The sequence below is a fragment of the Haematobia irritans genome, chromosome 3 (assembly GCF_050003625.1).
Source record: "Haematobia irritans isolate KBUSLIRL chromosome 3, ASM5000362v1, whole genome shotgun sequence".
Classification (NCBI taxonomy): Eukaryota; Metazoa; Arthropoda; class Insecta; order Diptera; family Muscidae; genus Haematobia; species Haematobia irritans.
Window position 1 is genome coordinate 80535414 of NC_134399.1, and position 17728 is coordinate 80553141.

At 33.4% G+C, this 17728-nt stretch overlaps 3 protein-coding genes and 1 long non-coding RNA gene across 4 annotated transcripts; 2 read left to right on the forward strand and 2 right to left on the reverse strand.

Annotated features, from left to right (window-relative positions):
- Positions 1-1413: 1413 nt before the first annotated feature.
- On the reverse strand, positions 1414-2647 carry LOC142229758 (NFU1 iron-sulfur cluster scaffold homolog, mitochondrial-like). Its single transcript, XM_075300325.1, has 3 exons — positions 2493-2647; positions 2182-2429; positions 1414-2126 (listed from the first exon to the last, which is right to left on the reverse strand). The coding sequence occupies exons 1-3, from the start codon at positions 2621-2623 to the stop codon at positions 1603-1605; spliced, it is 903 nt and encodes a 300-aa protein (XP_075156440.1). The 5' UTR covers positions 2624-2647; the 3' UTR covers positions 1414-1602.
- A 1247-nt stretch (positions 2648-3894) lies between these two features.
- Positions 3895-4720, forward strand: LOC142228658 (transmembrane protein 242). Its single transcript, XM_075299148.1, has 3 exons — positions 3895-4078; positions 4153-4391; positions 4443-4720. The coding sequence occupies exons 1-3, from the start codon at positions 4024-4026 to the stop codon at positions 4572-4574; spliced, it is 426 nt and encodes a 141-aa protein (XP_075155263.1). The 5' UTR covers positions 3895-4023; the 3' UTR covers positions 4575-4720.
- Kmn1 (kinetochore Mis12-Ndc80 network component 1) lies at positions 4607-5719 on the reverse strand. Its single transcript, XM_075299147.1, has 3 exons — positions 5499-5719; positions 5398-5434; positions 4607-5031 (listed from the first exon to the last, which is right to left on the reverse strand). Exons 1-3 carry the CDS (start codon positions 5635-5637, stop codon positions 4683-4685), a joined length of 525 nt encoding a protein of 174 aa, XP_075155262.1. The 5' UTR covers positions 5638-5719; the 3' UTR covers positions 4607-4682.
- Positions 5720-13093: 7374 nt separating this feature from the next.
- Positions 13094-13762, forward strand: LOC142230424 (uncharacterized). Its single transcript, XR_012720681.1, has 3 exons — positions 13094-13427; positions 13492-13602; positions 13668-13762. It is a non-coding gene; the product is annotated as an uncharacterized LOC142230424 (long non-coding RNA).
- Positions 13763-17728: the final 3966 nt, after the last annotated feature.

Genomic DNA, 17728 nt, shown 5'->3' on the forward strand with positions numbered 1-17728 from the left:
TATTAAGTTATTAGACATTTGAATAAATTTGAAATCGCCTAAAGCTACGGTTTTAAGGCGCTGTCTGAACAACTCACAATAAATATTATGTTGATCTCTTACATCAGCCATAAATCATACTAAAATACGAAATATTTTGTAATAAAAAATATTACAATGGTTAAAAGACAGTCTGCATAGTCGGTATAGTTTTCCGAAGAAGACTATTAATATTGTGGGATTTTTTGTAACAGCTGGGTGAAAATGATAGATTTCGAGCCTAATGTGTACGAGGTATAAATTTGAAATTAAGGTAACTATCTCAATAAATGTTGGAATTTTCATATTTCATGAAAAAATCCTTGCAATAATTATGACATTTTTAAATTGTGCAATTTCAAACGTGAGATACATAAAGTAAAATATCCCGTTGTTTATAAAGGTTTACTCAGTCTACCAGAAATATGACAATCATAAATTAGGAAGTGCAATCTTCCTTTTAAGTGCAATCTTTTTTTTAGAATCTGGGCTAGAACCCACGACTATGTATTTCCCACAAGGCAACTACTACTACTTGGTACCATATTCATTCACATTACACTTCCAAAATCCACTTTAACTAGATTTCAACTGTCATTTGCCATATAAAATCCTCTATTATATATAAAATATTGTAAAGAAAATTTCCCGGGAATTCCCGCACTTCATTCCCGTGAAAGCGGGAGCGAAAAATAACAAATTCCCGGGATCCCGTTCCCGGAGAAAAAACCCTAATTGTGATACATATTTGTATATTTTCATTTTCAAATGACCTTATGGATATTGGACTTATACCAGTTTGTGTCCAATAATACGATTTTAACATGCCTGTTGGTTCGGAGTTTTCGATAGAGGCGCAAAGCAGGTTTTATAGAAAAAATATATCTGCAAAAACAGAATAAAGTTATATCTTCTTGTTGCAAATTTTACTATAACATGTTGGGGGAATGATCCAATGCAACAATTGAAAATGTTTATTATCTGTGAAATGATTTACTAAAGAAAAGTAATCGTGAAAAATGGCGCAACTTTGGGCGACAATGCCAACTTAATACCGGCCTTATGGGAGTAAATTGTAATAACGCCAATGGAAATTTGGATAGCTAATGCTTTGGTATTTATTATGGGTAGCAAAAATTTTGGGTAGATAAAAAGGCCGCACAATTTTCTAGTGGTTCATGAAGAGTCTATATAGCCGGGTTTGCAGTCCTAGCTAAATTTCCGCTACTCATAGGTAAATCATAGAAATATTCATTATGACGATATGGTCGATTGTTTGCATATTCTTCCATAAGAAACACATGACAAAACATCTTTTCAAAACCTGATTTACCCAATTTGATTTGTGAATACGACAATATCAACATACCTCATTTTCCAGTAAAATGCTTATGATTTGGTCAATATTAGATTCTAATTTAATAACACATTAATCTATTTGTATAAATAACCAAGTAATATATTAGGATATCCCATAATGTTATCAATTTGCAAAGTGTTACAACCAAAAGCTTTTCAAACAATTAACGAATCATCGTACAGATTTTTGGTAGTCGCATTTGCAATGTCATTATGTTTATTTTATTATTTCGTTTCAGCTGCTCCACCGTCCTTTTCCTTCAATTTTAGGTTCTGTTCAAATTTTTCAAATTCTTTGTCTGTTATCTTGTCCACTGCGTCAAATACTTGTTCAACACCTTGCACCTCTGGTATATAGAATTGCAACATATTCTCAACTCCATTTTTAAGAGTAACAATCGAACTGGGACATGATGAGCAAGAACCTTGCATTTTCAATTTTACGATGCCATCTTCGAAACCCATAAATATTATATCGCCACCATCTTCCTGGACAGTAGGTCGAATTCGACTGTCTAATAGTTCCTTGATCATCATAACGGTATCATCATCTTCCTCATTGATCTGTGTATCTGAATTCGGTTTTGCTTCATTCAATATGGGCAATCCACTCGCAAAAAAGTCCATGATAACAGCAAAGACTTCAGGTTTTATAATACCCCACTCTGCTTCTTCATCTTTAGAGATTGTTATAAAATCACTTCCGAAGAACACAGAACGCACCCCTTCAATTCGGAACAGAAGTTTGGCTGTAAACATTTTATTAAGTAACTATTGGTAATGATATGCTTTAAATAAAAATACCTAGAGGACTACAGTAAGCTGCTGAAACAGCAGGAAAGTCATAAGTGTTTCCTTTTCCAAGCACATCAACACCGGGAAGAAATTTCAAGCTATCTGGATTTGGTGTATCCTGTGTCTGTATGAACATTGTTCGCTCTTGCTGTTGCCATAAAGCTACATTATTTGCTAAAAGCCTACTTTTGTTTCCAAATTTCTGTACATTAATCGCATTTACATGTTGCATGAAATTCCTCTGTTGGATAACATTGCTAATGACAGATTATAAAGTATTGTATTAAGCCCATCAAAAATATATATGTAAATTGCATTACCTTAACACTGATTTGTTTATATTACGTGAATTTTTAATTGCGTTCAATATTATTTTGGACATCTTGGCTCTTATCATTGTTACCGTTTGAATAATTCTAACCTTTATGTAAACATTAACAGCTGTTGACATGGTTGTATTTTTAAGCTAACTGAACATTCTCCACGAAGAAATGAACATGTGCATTACATTAAAAGCCCAGTATGCACCCGGGACTTTTATCGGATTCGCAATGTATGCGGATAGTGTCTGGGACCACTCCGGGTCCACGGACACGGAGTTTTTTGTTTAAATTATAAATATACTCTTTATTACCTTTAATTTGCATACTATAAATATTCAAATTCGGCAAATCCAATATAAGCGATAATGAAAATTTCTGGGTACACACATTGCAAAATCATGCAATAAAATTGGTAAATTTTACAAACTTTCAACTGGCTTATTTGAGAAAGCATTTTTTGGCAGAAATTAAAATAAAATGTTAGAATAGCCAAAAATTACTGTTTCTATTTGCTATTTTCTACTTGTTATAAATATTTATTGCTAGATACCCCAAACAAAACTCAAAATGTCTTATCACTGTTGATATATATTTATTACCCACGAAATATACATACAGCCTCTAAACAAGTAAATAACATCGCAAGGGATTCGAATTTTCCTGAAAAAATCCAGCAAAACCATTCTTATAGTGTGGTATGTGATAAAGCAGGATGTTTGGTGTTACGGAGCGTATGTAACATTGTGGTTGGTACTAAGGTCGAGTTTAAACACTAAAGTCAAAAATTAAGCTCTATAAACACAAACACAATATAACTTTTTTAAAGGGTGTGATCTAATACCTCATTCACATTATACTTGCAAAATCCACTTTTTTCCAGATTTCAAATGTCCTTATGGAATGATATTATGTCAAAAAATAGGGGAGCTTCTATCTTGCGTCATCTGTTTAAAAAATGTGTGTTGGAGTATACAATTTAACGAGTTTCCATTGACGTGGATCAATTCGAAAATATGCCATATCAATAATATGGCAATTTATCATATTCTTGTATTTGTCTCCATATTTCATTGTAGAGATGAACGATTAAATTTGTAAAATACATAAGTTTTGAAATGTGAAAATTTCATTAGAATAATAATACGAAATACTAAAGATCTTAGCATGAACCAAGTTTATTTTGTAAAATGTTCGAATCGGCCTTTCGTAAGTCAACAAAAGACTGCATAAATCATTTCAACTCCATATAAAAAAGTTTTACAAAGTCAAATTAGGTATTTCCTTTTTTGTGTGTAGAGAGAATGAAGTCAGCATTAATAAGAGCAGAATTTCATATTCTGTTACTTTCCAGGCTTTATTGGTTCGCTTAATTTGACCCCACTGTATGGGCATCACTGAACATACCCCTTAACTAAGCACAATCAGTCAACGGCACTTTCCTCAAGTAAACCAAAACAATGTAAATAAAAAACAAAGACTATAAAAAATAATTGACATAGAAGAAAGAAATCAATTACAAAATACAAACATGAATGAACGCCAGTCAACCATTAGCGACGACAACAAAAAACATAGAATACAAGGTATGTACATAGATCGGAAGAGCCAATTCATTTCGGCTTGTTAGCTGATTACAAAACATTTTTGCATTGTGCAGGTGCCGCTTTTCTTGGTTTAGTTGGAGGAATATCAGCCTTATTTGGTTTCTCGAAAACACTTGGCAAGGCAAAGAAGTCAGAATCTAAACTGATAGAAAAAGGTGGCACAAAAACTATACTGTTATTGGATGAAGGGTCGGCCTTAGCCATGCGAGCATTGGGATGGGGAACATTGTACGCTGTGCTGGGAACAGGTGCATTTTGTTATGGTGTTTGGAAGTTATCAGGAGCAAAAAATGTAGGTAAATCCATATTCTATATCGTTTGCTAAATTAGGGATTTTTTTCAGATGGAAGAATTCCGCTTTAAAATGGGTAGTGGCCTACCAAAACTCACCAGTGATCAGCCACCTACCAGCCGAACTGATTTTGATAGCTTGACTGATTTAATGAAATATTTGGCTGCATGGGGCAAAGAATAAATGATTTCAAAAATTTTTTGTACTAGCTTAGATTTTGTTAAGTAACCAAAAGTTTATTGAAAAACATATTCTTTTATATAGAAATATTCTAGAACAAATCGCTTTGTTTTAGCGAGAGTTTGATAAAGTTCTGGGATAATTTGCAAGATTTTCTCTCATTTTTTGGGCTTTTACCAAGTTAATACGTCGCTCGCATATATCTTCTAGATTTGCAACCATATCCATGACCTCAGGATAATCTAATTCCAAAAATATATGGGCCTGTTGGCGGAATTCCAAGGACTCCCTAATGAAGCTCTGCAAACAAGGAGCCTTTTCTAAATATTCCCTTTTCTCGGGTGGCAATATTGTCTTGTCGATTACTGGATACTTTTCCTTCGCCTTTTTCAATTCATTGTAGGTGCTCCGCAACAATGTTTTCCAGTCTTTCATTTCACTGTGCAAACGGGACTCGTAGCTGTGCAATGAGAAATTGACGTGTAAGCATATTTTAATCAAATGTGAATCTTTCTGCGCATTAGTGATTTAAAATGACCCTTGATCTGAAATAAGTGAATTTAAAACGACTTTTGAACTGAAACAAATGAATGAACAGAAGCATAATTTTTGCATTATGTGATGCTTCAATAGATTAAGAGATGTCATAATAAAACCCTTATTCCAAATGCCTTTTTCAATCATTAAGAACACATCATGATAAATTTTCAAAACCCTTAGATTTGATATTGATAGCGAGTATTAAAGACCAATGACCCACCATCCGTATAGACATGGTCTGGATGGATTGGACAGCGTAAAAAAAGCAAAGCTGACAAAAACTTACTCCTTAAATTCGGCACTTTCATTATCTTCGTCTTCGACTGAAATGAGAACAATAGAAGATTCAATTTGGAATATTTTTAACGCGAAATAAGATGTTATTACTATTTTCAAAAGTAACATTAAACAAACTCTTTGTTGTTTGTGTCGCATTACTCGCTACTGTGATTACTTTCTCTTCGACATCATGTTCTATACTAGTTTCGGGTTCAGTATCAATTAATATGGGAATATTATGCTCCATACTTTCTTCCAATCACTTATAGGATACAATTATAAGCTTAAACTCTGTCAAAGAATGTTTCAAGCTACTATCAAAGAAGAAGAAGAAGTAAACAAAAATACCCCGCATACCCTCATACAACCCATCCCTTAGACGATCATACGACCTAACTTCGTTAGTGGTGAATGTAAAGTAACGTACGGCATTTACGACTGTGTGTGTAATTACGACCATAGCGACAGAATAAAGCATCCGTTACCCACAAAGGCCGGAAATATGTTCGGTTTCCGAAGTGAAAATTACTTTATTTTTATGTGTTCTTGTTCTCAAATAATTACAAATATATAATCACATGTGATATTGACGTTTGACGTACGTGTATGAGTTGAATCAACGGTAGATGAAAGTTAGGTTAGATTTATTGGCAGACGTAAATTTTTGTTTTTTCTGAATCATACGAAACATTTATGTTTTGCTAATGTTGGGTAATCGTTGTTATGGGCTATCGCACAGTGGAAATAACTCTGTAACTTTTGAATATAACTCTGTAACTTTTGATATGAACACAATTTTTTCTTTGTGTGAAGTGTTCTCCTCTAATGCTTAGCAGGGATGGAAAATGCAGTACTATAGTACGTTTTTCAATACTTTTTCACCGTTGGTACCGTAGTACACCCGCGAATTATTTTGTACCTTTTGTATGACATTTTTTTGATCCGATATCGAATTTATGGTACAATAGTTTTGACAATATATTTTAATACTTTAAGAAAGTATTTTGCTTATTTGCTAATAGTCTTTTACAAATTTGATTTTGTAAAAGCCATAGTCAAAAACACGATTTTATTGAATTTCAAGAATGTTTTAGTCGAAAAAGCATGTGTTTCTATATTAAGCTTCCACACGAACTCTTTATATATGAGAAGTTATCGATCGCATACTAAAATAATGCGAACCATTAGTCAGTCACGGTCGAAAGTTGAGACAAAAATAATCTACCAACATTTCTTACCAAAAACTACAAAAAAATTTATTTTGCAAAAATTTATTTCTTCAGAAAATTTTGTCAAAATTTTACTTCTACGGAAAATTTTGTCAAAATTGTTTTCGTTTGGAAAATTTAGTTAAAATTTTATTTTTATAGAAAATTTTATCAAATTTTTATTTCTATGAAAAATTTTGTTAAAATTTTATTTCATTAGAAAATTTTGTCAAAATTTTATTTCATTAGAAAATTTTGTCAACAATTTATTTTTATCTACAGAAAATTTATGATGTACCATGAAGTAAAACTGTGTCAACCGTGATTGCAATACTACGGTAGTCTTTGTAAGCGGACGTAAAACTAAAAAAATATTTAAAATTGAGGAGTTGACAAACAAAATTTTATTGTCTTTAAAATTCATCTCTTGACAATAATCTTCTAATGGAATTTTTGTTGAAATTTAGTGAAAAGTACTTTTTTTGCTCAAAAAATACCTTTTTTGTACTTTTTTAAAAATTTTATTTACCATCCCTGATGCTTAGCATGTTTCTGCGGAAAACGAATATCTTCATATATCTCCGTAATGCGCTTTACAGTCTATCAGTTATTCCGGACGACAGTGCTCGTGTCGAACATCTATCTTCTATATCTATAAAATTCAATCTATTTGTATGTTCCGAGTTGGCTCCGAAACGGCTGAACCGATTTACTTGAAACTTTCAGAGATTGTAGAGGCGTTCATATGGTGAAAATAGGGTACCTAATTTTTTGACACCTGGTCGCGGAGGGGGACCTCCCCTTTGTCGGACTTTTTGAAAATTGGACCAAAGTTGACCGATTTGTTTGGAATTTTCATTGAAGGGTGGGGTTGGCATCTAGACAAAGATCCGCTACTTTATATTTCGATATTTGGTGGCGGAGGGAGACCTCCCCTTTGTTCGACTTTTTTTAAAGTACAGTGAAAAAACTAAAATTCTCTAAATTATCTGAGATTTACAGAGAACATGCGGTGAGGTTATGGAATTAATATGGGGTACCTGATGATTTCATATGTGGACGGGGGAGGCCCCCCCCCTTTCCATACTTTTTGAGACTTGGAACAAAATTATGCGATTTGCTTGAAATTTTCATTGAATGTTGGGGTTGGCATCTAGAAAAAAATCCGCTACAGTGAAAACAAAACTAAACTCCCCCGACTGAAATTTTACGGAACAAATGGGTGAGGTTATGAAATTTATATCAGGTTCCTGATTTTTTAATAAAAATAAAAAGGCATAGTGAGACATCCGCTTCTCTTAAGTACATACAGAGAAACAATTAAACTTTACCAAGTTACTTGAAATTTACAGAGGGCTGGGGAGAGTTTACGATATTAATAGTTGATACCTGATTTTGTGATATTTGAATGGAAGAGAGGTCGACCCTTTAGGCTTATAATTTGCTACATCACTTTTCGATATTATGTCGGGGAGGAGGTCCTCCTCTAAAGCTGCAAACAACAAAAATTCTTAAGTTTTCTTGAAATTAACAAAGGCAGTGGGGGAAGGTTATGAACGAAGAGGCAACCTTCTTTGCCCCACACTTGAAGGAAAGTTTCAAGAATTTTCAGGGAAAGTTAGGGGTGCTATTCACTAGGGTGTTTGTCGATATTGTATCGGGGAAAGTGACGTCCTTTTAAAACAATAGAGCAAAATTTCAACGATCTACTTGAAATTTACAGGGAACGTGGGAGGAGGTGATTAAATGTATACATGATTTTTAAATTAGTATATGATTTTTCGATATCTGATTGGGGAAGGGGAAAATTGAAATAAACTTTGTCGATTTACTTCGATAGAATTTATAGGGACCATTGAATAGTTTGTGAAATTAATATAGGGTACGTGATAGTCCGATATCAGGTCGGAATAGAGCGAAGGTGGTGAGAGGGTTCCCTTTTGTCCGTTTTCTTTTTTTTTTTCTTAAATTGATCCGGCACACTGTAAGATTCTTTACAAACACCGACATTCCGTCCGGTATAACTGATAGTCTGTAATGCGCTGCCAACTGTCGTCCGGAATAACTGATATTCTGTAAAGCCCATAAGAGAATAATAGGGCTGTTTTCTTTTAGCACTGGATGCAATATTTGTATGGGCCATCCAGAACATCGTTGCACTGGTGTTCTATCCAGAACATCTCATCAGTGCAAATCGCGCCGATGTTGCCAGATTGTATTTTGATAAAGTGACACTTCTTCGATTCACAATAGCAATTTATTGTGACTAATTTATCGAAAAACATGAAATTCAAAGTGGTACAGTGTCATAAATAATCGCAGCAATAAATATTTATTACTAATTGGAGCATTTCATACATTAAAAATGCAAGATTTCACTTCTTTTCTGTGATTGTTTTTGAACAGCTGATGACAGTGTTGCATATTTTTGGAGATGTCCTGGATAAACGAGTACTCTGTTTTCTTTTAGTCCTCCACGTCTTAGGGCATCTAGTGCTAAAAGAAAACAGCACTAATGTATGCTATTCTCTTAAGGCCGTATTTAGTTGGCATTATTTCGCTAAAATAGCATCGTTGTAATGTTATCCTGGTTTTAATACTCACATTTGCAACTTTGCCAATTGTGATACATTCGGGTAGAGTTTAGGTTAGCTATAGGCTCACTTTGACTATTTAGTCCATTAGGATACTGCAGTGTTGAACTTCTTTCTTGTCCCTGAGTGCTGCCCGATTCCATGTTTAGCTCAAAGACAAGGAATCTCCTTTTATTAGCCGAGCCTGAACATCATTTCCCATTGGGATGAAAATTTTAGAATAGCTTTCAAACACTTAGAAATTTCACCAGTATTACAGAGGGAGTAATCCACCAATCCACCGTTGCAAAACTTTATGGTGTTTGGTCAAAACTGGGATTGAATCCATAACCGTTTGTATGCAAAGCGGACATGAAGCATTGCACGACGGTTGCTCCCTATATCAATGTATAATAGCCATTTTCCAATCTAAAAATTATTAAAACAAATTATTAAAAACAAAAGGACTACAAAAGTTATGGCAAATTTCTTAAATGACAAAAACAACACTTATAATAAAATAAATTTTGGAAAATATATTCCAAAACAAAATAATTTTAACCAATTTTCCATTTTCCCGGCTTTTCTCGTGTTAAATTCGTTAAAAAGTGATGCTTTGACAGCGTTGGCGTTTGACATTTGATCTTCAAAAACATTAAACATATTCAGTTTTTAGCTTACAGTATAATTGCGGAACATGTACATTTTACTTGTGTTTTGTTGTTATCAAACACTAGCAAAAACTTGCAATTTACCAATCTGATAACTGTCAAATGTAGTCCCACGCTCTCTTTCGCCGTCTTTTTGGCGTAATCGATGGACTTCTAGTAAAAAATTGTGATAATTATCAAAAGTTATTGGGTTCTCGAACGGAGCTAATAACACTAAATAAACATGCTATCAAAGACGAAAAGCAAAGTAGTTGGAAATTGGCAGAGATTTTTTTTATTTTAATGGAAACATAGCTGCGCTCCCTTCGTATTCGCGATTCGTGGCTTGTTAACAAATGTTTTTGCATAATAATTTGTTTTTTAATGTTTAATTTAATGTAGTTATATAATGTGTACCATTTTACTATTGTCCATTTGACCGGAGTGAATTTATAATTTTAATCGGATCGGCAGAAAATTTCAACAAACTACTGACTTTACTGCAGAATGTCTGCTGTTCCAAAATAAAATTGTGGATTCCATATCTCGAAAAATGTAAAATATATTCGCACACGCACGCATACTTTTTTGGAGGGTTTTACAAGTTCTATCCAGCAAAACACGTCGAAATCGGTTCATAATTGCGGTTTGAAGCTAAAACAAAATCTCGTACCCCCGAGGTGACCAACTTTCAACCTCTACATGTCAGCCCGTGGACCCACTAGGGACCCACAAACTTAGAGGAAAACACCTCGGCTTTCACACAATGTAAAAATTATGTTGATATCTTTATCCGTTCAAAAGTTGCAGAACTATTTCCAAAAAAGGATTTGGAGCCACTGTGTGTTAGAGGTGTGCACGTGAGTAATATTTTACTCACGCTCACGCACACTCACGACGGAAAAATCTTACTCACGCACTCTCACGCACGATATTGTTTGGAAGGACTCACGCACACTCACGAAAAGAAAATTTGTACTCACGCACACTCACTCACGAAAATGTCGTGACTCACGAAAAATACCGTGACTCACTAAAATTGTCGTGACTCACAAACAATTTTTTGAGTAATTTACCTTAACGACGTGTCTGAACACATGAGCATTATTAAAGTCGAGACCGTTATTACACTCTTAAGATCCCAGGTGTCACTAAAATTGTAAATGAATTTAACAATTAAGCGTTTTATGTTGGTGAGTGGGATTATTTTCGTGAGCGTAAATCTTTACTCACGTACACTCACGAAGATAATATCTTCGTGACTCACGCTCACGCACGACGTTTTGATTTTTTTAATCACGCTCACGCACCATCACGCCGTGAGCGTAACTCACGAAAATTTTCGCGACTCACGCTCATGGCAATTTCGTGTCACGTGCACACCTCTACTGTGTGTAGTATATCAACATAGACCAAGAAAATATAGAGACATATCTTGATAATTCACCATGGTTTTGTTTATTTGCAGTGCGCAGTCACTCCACTCAATTGCGCAGTCAAGTGACTCAATATCTTTTTGGAAAACGAGAATAACCGTATAAATTAGTCAATTTGCATTACAAAAAAGGTGTGGATGAATAGTATTTTATAAATTTTCACAATATTTGGTGTTTCAACGAGAGAACAAAGGAAAGAAAACACAAATAAAGCCAAATTAAAAAATCACTCATTTGCAGACGAAAAAGAGCCATCTACGGTGTGCAGACAAACTACAGCGCTGTGAATTCACTTGATATGTCTATACCTTCCTTGGTCTATGATATCAAAAACAAACAGCTGACACGCAACGTTACCATAGACCAAGAAAATATAGAGACATATCTTGATAATTCACCATGGTTTTGTTTATTTGCAGTGCGCAGTCACTCCACTCAATTGCGCAGTCAAGTGACTCAATATCTTTTTGGAAAACGAGAATAACCGTATAAATTAGTCAATTTGCATTACAAAAAAGGTGTGGATGAATAGTATTTTATAAATTTTCACAATATTTGGTGTTTCAACGAGAGAACAAAGGAAAGAAAACACAAATAAAGCCAAATTAAAAAATCACTCATTTGCAGACGAAAAAGAGCCATCTACGGTGTGCAGACAAACTACAGCGCTGTGAATTCACTTGATATGTCTATACCTTCCTGCAATTGAGTGATTTTTTAATTTGGCTTTAATTTGTTTTCTTTCCTTTGTTTTCTTGATGAAACACCAAATATTGTAAAAGCATATAAAATTCTATACATCCACACCTTTTTTGTAATGCAAATTGACTGATTTGTACGGTAATTCTTGTTTTCCAAAAAGAAATTGAGTCACTTGACTGCGCAATTGAGTGGAATGACTGCGCTCTGCAAATAAACAAAACCATGGTGAATTCACTTGAGATGTCTATACATTACTTGGTCTATGACGTTACGCTTATGCGCTTTACAGACTATCATTTATTCCGGACGGAATGTCCGTGTTTGTAAAGAATCTTACAATGTGTCGGATCGATACGACTTGTCGGCGATGACTAAATAATCGGTAAATGTGTTATCGATCCCATAAACATGCAGCAGTATCGATTATGCCTTCGGACTTAACTTATAATGTGCACAATATATGGGATATGTTCGACACGAGCACTGTCGTCCGGAATAACTGATAGTCTGTAAAGCGCATTACGAGCTGTTTTTGGATGCATAACCAGACCTTTAGACTATTGCGTCCATTGTGATGTTCAGCTCAATAACAAGGAACCTCCTTGTCAGAACACCTCCGAATCCGAACGGTGTTCTACATTAAGCCTAGTACTAAGATCACGTTTTCGCACGAAAAACTGTTATACTCCATATAAAAAACGTTAGCGTGGAATAAAAGCGAAATCTTTGTTTTGAGCATTATCAAACACATATTTATACAACTTTGGATTTTCCGCGTGAAAAAATAGGCCGGTATATTATTTCGCATAAATAAGTTAACATCCCTGGGTTTGAGACCCTATTTACGGAGATAGATGAAGATATTCATTTTTCGCAAGAAACGAACTTAGTAGTTTAAGAAATGTATAGAAATTTTGTTAGTGATTTGTTTGCACTTTATTATCAATGTAAACACATTTTCTTTGATTAAAGGTGTACACATCTAGCGGAAATTTCGTTTGCGTCCCAATAACACAGTTTTACAATGTATTTCTTGTGGGAGCAAAATGTAAATAATCGATAATAACACCTCAAGGAATTTTCGTTAGCAAATATATAGCAATGCATTTCTTATGGGTAGTATGAACCTCCCAATAAACACAGGATGAGCGTTTTTCAAATGCAACAACTTTTCAGTTTGAGGGTAAATATAATTTTCAACATAAATTCAACTTGACTTGAAATAGCTCATCTTCAATACATCTTCAAATTGTTTGCGAATTACTTCCAATTTGCCAAAATGTTGACGAAATCTTTGAAAATGTGTTGAAGATAATATGAGAAAACTTTGACAAAACACTACCCTAAAATGCAACGAAAAAACCATGTGGTTTTCAATACTTATTTGTGCAACGAAGTTCGTGGTCAATTGCAAGAAATTAAAAAATGGAAAATTTTGGACAAATAACCAAATAGTTTATAAAAATAGGTAAGTGAAAATAAAAAATGAAATAAAACTTTAAGGAAGTCACTAAATGTATATCTCTTTGCAGAAAACTAAAATTATGGATTCTACGTTCTTGAAAACATTAAAGCATTAAGCTGACCGATGAAAAAATGGTGGACAATTAACTGAAACTGCTTCAAATAGTTTATAATAATTGGTACGTCAATATGAAAAATTAAATCAACACTTTAGAGAAGACACTAAATTTAAATCACTTTGCAGTAAACTAAAATCTTTGGATGCTACATTCTTGCAAACATTAAGAAGCTGACCAATGAAAAATGAGTGGCTTATCGACAAGAAAAAGTTTCCAGAAACATTACAAGTGCAACCAATTAAGTGTGTAAATATAACCATAGCGATAGGCGGTAGGCGAACACTTATTTACGTGTATTTCTTATGGGAAGCCCAAAATCCGCGACGGAATACCGTGACGGCTAGCGGCGTGTCGCTAAATTAAAACTTATTCTAACTCCTTGGCGAAAACTGGTATAGTGTTGCCATCGCTTATCAATTTTTTTAACTCACCATTAGGAATATCTGTTGCCTGGACACGTGTAGATTATTTTTTCTTGAAATAACTCAACAAATAACAAGCCATTGTATGTTTTTATTCAACTTCATTGTTTAATATTGTCAAAGCGTGCTGTATTGACAACAAAAACGCTAGGAAACGTAAAAAAGGGAATTATTCGCCGTCAAGCTTATTGTATTTGCCGTTGCGGCAAAAATGTTTCGCCTACCGCCTATCGCTATGGTTATATTTACACACTTAAGTTGTTAAAAACAACAAATTGTTGAAATCAACAACTTCTGGATGAAAATGTGCATCACATAGTCAGTTTAATTCATATGCTATTATCAATATGAAAAATTAAATCAACACTTTAGAGAAGACACTAAATTTAAATCTCTTTGCAGTAAACTAAAATCTTTGGATGCTACATTCTTGCAAACATTAAGAAGCTGAGTGGCTTATCGACAAGAAAAAGTTTCCAGAAACATTACAAGTGCAACCAATTAAAGTTGTTAAAAACAACAAATTGTTGAAATCAACAACTTCTGGATGAAAATGTGCATCACATCGTCAGTTTAATTCATATGCTCACTGTTAGAAAAATATGTTTTTCATATGTTCCGATATAAACAAAATGTGTTTCGGGCACAATTTTTAAACACAATATATTTAAGTGCAAACATGTAATGTTCCTAAACTAACACAAAATGTTTGGAACACATATGTTAATATGTTAAAATATATTATGTTTGGGGCATGAATGTTTCATAAACATAATATGTGTGAATGTAAACATATATAAATTTACAAATTTCGAGTAAACATATATATGTTGTGATACTTTATTCAGAGAGCGACAGAGAGAGAGTGAGTATAGAGAAAGAAATAGAGATGGAAACCGGGAGGGTTGAATAAAAAGATATCAACATAACACAGCGAGAGAATGGAATGAGAGCAATTTCTGTGAAACCGCTTGTATGTTGCTTCGGAAAACTGTTTCATGATAAGGCCAAAAATTTAATATGCTTAAGTCTAAATATTATTTAATTTGAATATTAGAATGAGTATTCGGAATAAAGAGAATAGACATTCGGAACCAAGGGAATAGACATTTGAAAAAAACCGACATATTTGTATTACAGAAAAAGATGCGAAGAACTCAAAAATTTCGTGGAAGTGAAAATTATGTGAGGGAATGAGCACAATCTTCTCTGGGGAATTCTTCCAAGCATATACTATTTTTGGACTCAAAATTCCTCCAAACATATAATACGCTCACATAAAACAAACATATTAATGTTTCGGCAGTATCCAATAATATATGTGCTTCCTGCGAAATATGTTTGGAACATATGTTAGAGAAGCGATTTTTTTTTGACGGTGCTATTATCAGTTTAAAATGGATATTTTGTGAATTCCTTCTGCTGGAAATCAATTCTAACTCGCGGTCCAGTACGTTCCTAATTTCAAATTGCCCGCATGTTAATAAATATTAATGCTGTTTTATGACACCAAAAGGAAGGAAATCGAATTATCACACGGATGAAAAAGACTGTTTTTCATATGTTTGGCTATAAACATTATATGTTTGGAATACAAATTTTTAAACACAATATTTTTGAGTGCAAGCATATAATGTTCATAAACTAGCATAACATGTTTGGGACATATATGTTAATATGTTAGAACATATTATGTTTGGGACATAAAATGTTTGTAAATATAATATGCTTGGATGCAAACATATATTAATTTAGAAATAGCCTATAAACATATATGTGTTTAGTAGCTTGGAGCGCTATTTAACAGGGAGCGATATTGAATTAAGTTGGTGGTTGTTGCTTGTTATTACAAAATTAACATTTTATTTTTCCTTGGGCAATTGATCAGCTACTTCTTTGATCCTTACAAACTGTGTGGTCCGCTGTTCGAATCCCCGTCCGGCAAAAGGTAAAATTAAAATAAAAAAATCATAAAATTGAATAATTTCTTCTACAATGTTTGTATTACAGAAAAAGGTGCTAAGAACTAAAAAATCTCGTGGAAGTGAGAAAGATGTCGGGGATTTTGAGCATTCAGGTCAAAAACCTATGTTGTTAGCACCTATATTACCTGTTTATTTTCATAATTCATTATGATTGTAAATATATAAATAAATAAATAAAATTTTGAGCCCAATATTGTTTGGGAGAATTTTTTTAAGCATATAATATTTTTGGGTGCAAAATGCTTCCAAACATATTATATGGTCACATAATAACATATTGTTTTTTAGAAGACAACATTATTGAATTTGGATGCAAAAATACAAAATGTTTGGAGCTTAGACTACCCAAACATATATTTTTTAGACCAATATGCTTTCAAACATATTATGTATTGGTAGAGATCAAACATATAAATGTTTGGGCAATACCCAAAAATGTATATGCTTGAAGCAAAATATGTTTGGGAGTATATGTTACAGAAGCGATTTTTTGTGAGGGTGCAATGCAAAAGTGTTTACTGTTGAATGCTTAAGATATTTAAAGTTTTGTTGTTTGTTTTTTTTTTGTTGTTCTTATTTGTTGATATGTTTAATAAGATTATTATTTATAAATTGGTATTGTAGTGTATTATGTAGTGCAGTGTATTATTATATATTTTATTTTGATGAAAATGAATAAATTATACAAAATTCATAGAATTTTGGCTTTGACTTTCAATTTGAAGTGGGGATATCATTCATACAAATTTAGGTTGAAAAGTATTTGCAACGATGTTAATTTTGAATTTGACTCGCATCGAAAATTGTTTGACAAATTATTGAGTAGCGATGCATTTCAATTTGAGGATAACACTTGAGATATTATTGCTAATGTGTTGAATTTCACTGTTGAGGGTAATGTCTGTTTTTTGTTGAGAAAGCGATTTTCTCAACAATTTCTCAACTTGAATATTACCCTAATCCTTTGAAAAAATGTTTGACAAATTGTTGAAATTTAGCATTTTTCAAACGTTTGTGTTTATTGGGCTTTGGCGGAAAGTTCGCTACTCATAAGATAAACACCCAGAGAAGGAATATGATCACCTCAAGCATGTTTTAAGAGCAAAATGGTATTTTTGGACGGTGAACATGCAACATGTTTGTATCTGATTTCGGTAACCATGTATATGATTGTCGAGGAAACAACATTTTTGCGGCAAAAATGTTCCATGTTCTCCGTCCAAAAATAACATTTTGCTCGTGAAACATGTTTGGCGTGATTATATTCCTTCTCTGGCTACTTTTATTACCGAAAATTCCGTGAAAGCAATTATTGTTTATATTTTGCTCCCATAATATACATATAACACATAAAACTGACAATTGTATTTAGCAAATATTGAAATTTCAGCTATTGCTACATACCAGGCTTAAGGCCGGTATGCACCTCTAGCGAAAAATTTCATTCCCATAAGAAATGCATTGCTATTTATGCTAACGAAATTTTCGGTAGCGTTCAATTTCGTAAGCTGGCACGCACCTCTAATGAAAATAACAGGGTTGTCAAAAGCATATATTGGCAGCAAACATTTAATTTATTAGAATCATTGTGTGCGTAAAAATTTTAAAAGGTCTGTAAATAATAAACAATTTATTTGAGGAATATTTGGAACATCTATTAACAATTTTTAATACCGATTAGCTGGTTTAAAATTTGTGTACACAGCCCTGTTTTTTTGTTGTAGTCTTAAATAAATTTTTGCTACCGAAAATTTCGCTAGAGGTGCATACCGGCCTTTA

What these genes read in the sequence shown, in the direction of transcription:
- LOC142228658 (XM_075299148.1), top strand. Translation starts at nt 4,024, where the DNA reads ATGAATGAACGCCAGTCAACCATTAGCGACGACAACAAAAAACATAGA. An exon ending in CAAAAAACATAGAATACAAG is followed by an intron (nt 4,079 to 4,152) that starts GTATGTACATAG and finishes TGCATTGTGCAG; the next exon opens with GTGCCGCTTTTCTTGGTTTA. An exon ending in AGTTATCAGGAGCAAAAAAT is followed by an intron (nt 4,392 to 4,442) that starts GTAGGTAAATCC and finishes GATTTTTTTCAG; the next exon opens with ATGGAAGAATTCCGCTTTAA.
- LOC142229758 (XM_075300325.1), bottom strand. Translation starts at nt 2,623, where the DNA reads ATGTCAACAGCTGTTAATGTTTACATAAAGGTTAGAATTATTCAAACG. An exon ending in ATAAACAAATCAGTGTTAAG is followed by an intron (nt 2,430 to 2,492) that starts GTAATGCAATTT and finishes ATCTGTCATTAG; the next exon opens with CAATGTTATCCAACAGAGGA. An exon ending in AGCTTACTGTAGTCCTCTAG is followed by an intron (nt 2,127 to 2,181) that starts GTATTTTTATTT and finishes AAATGTTTACAG; the next exon opens with CCAAACTTCTGTTCCGAATT.
- Kmn1 (XM_075299147.1), bottom strand. Translation starts at nt 5,637, where the DNA reads ATGGAGCATAATATTCCCATATTAATTGATACTGAACCCGAAACTAGT. An exon ending in TAATGTTACTTTTGAAAATA is followed by an intron (nt 5,435 to 5,498) that starts GTAATAACATCT and finishes TTCTCATTTCAG; the next exon opens with TCGAAGACGAAGATAATGAA. An exon ending in GAAAGTGCCGAATTTAAGGA is followed by an intron (nt 5,032 to 5,397) that starts GTAAGTTTTTGT and finishes CTCATTGCACAG; the next exon opens with CTACGAGTCCCGTTTGCACA.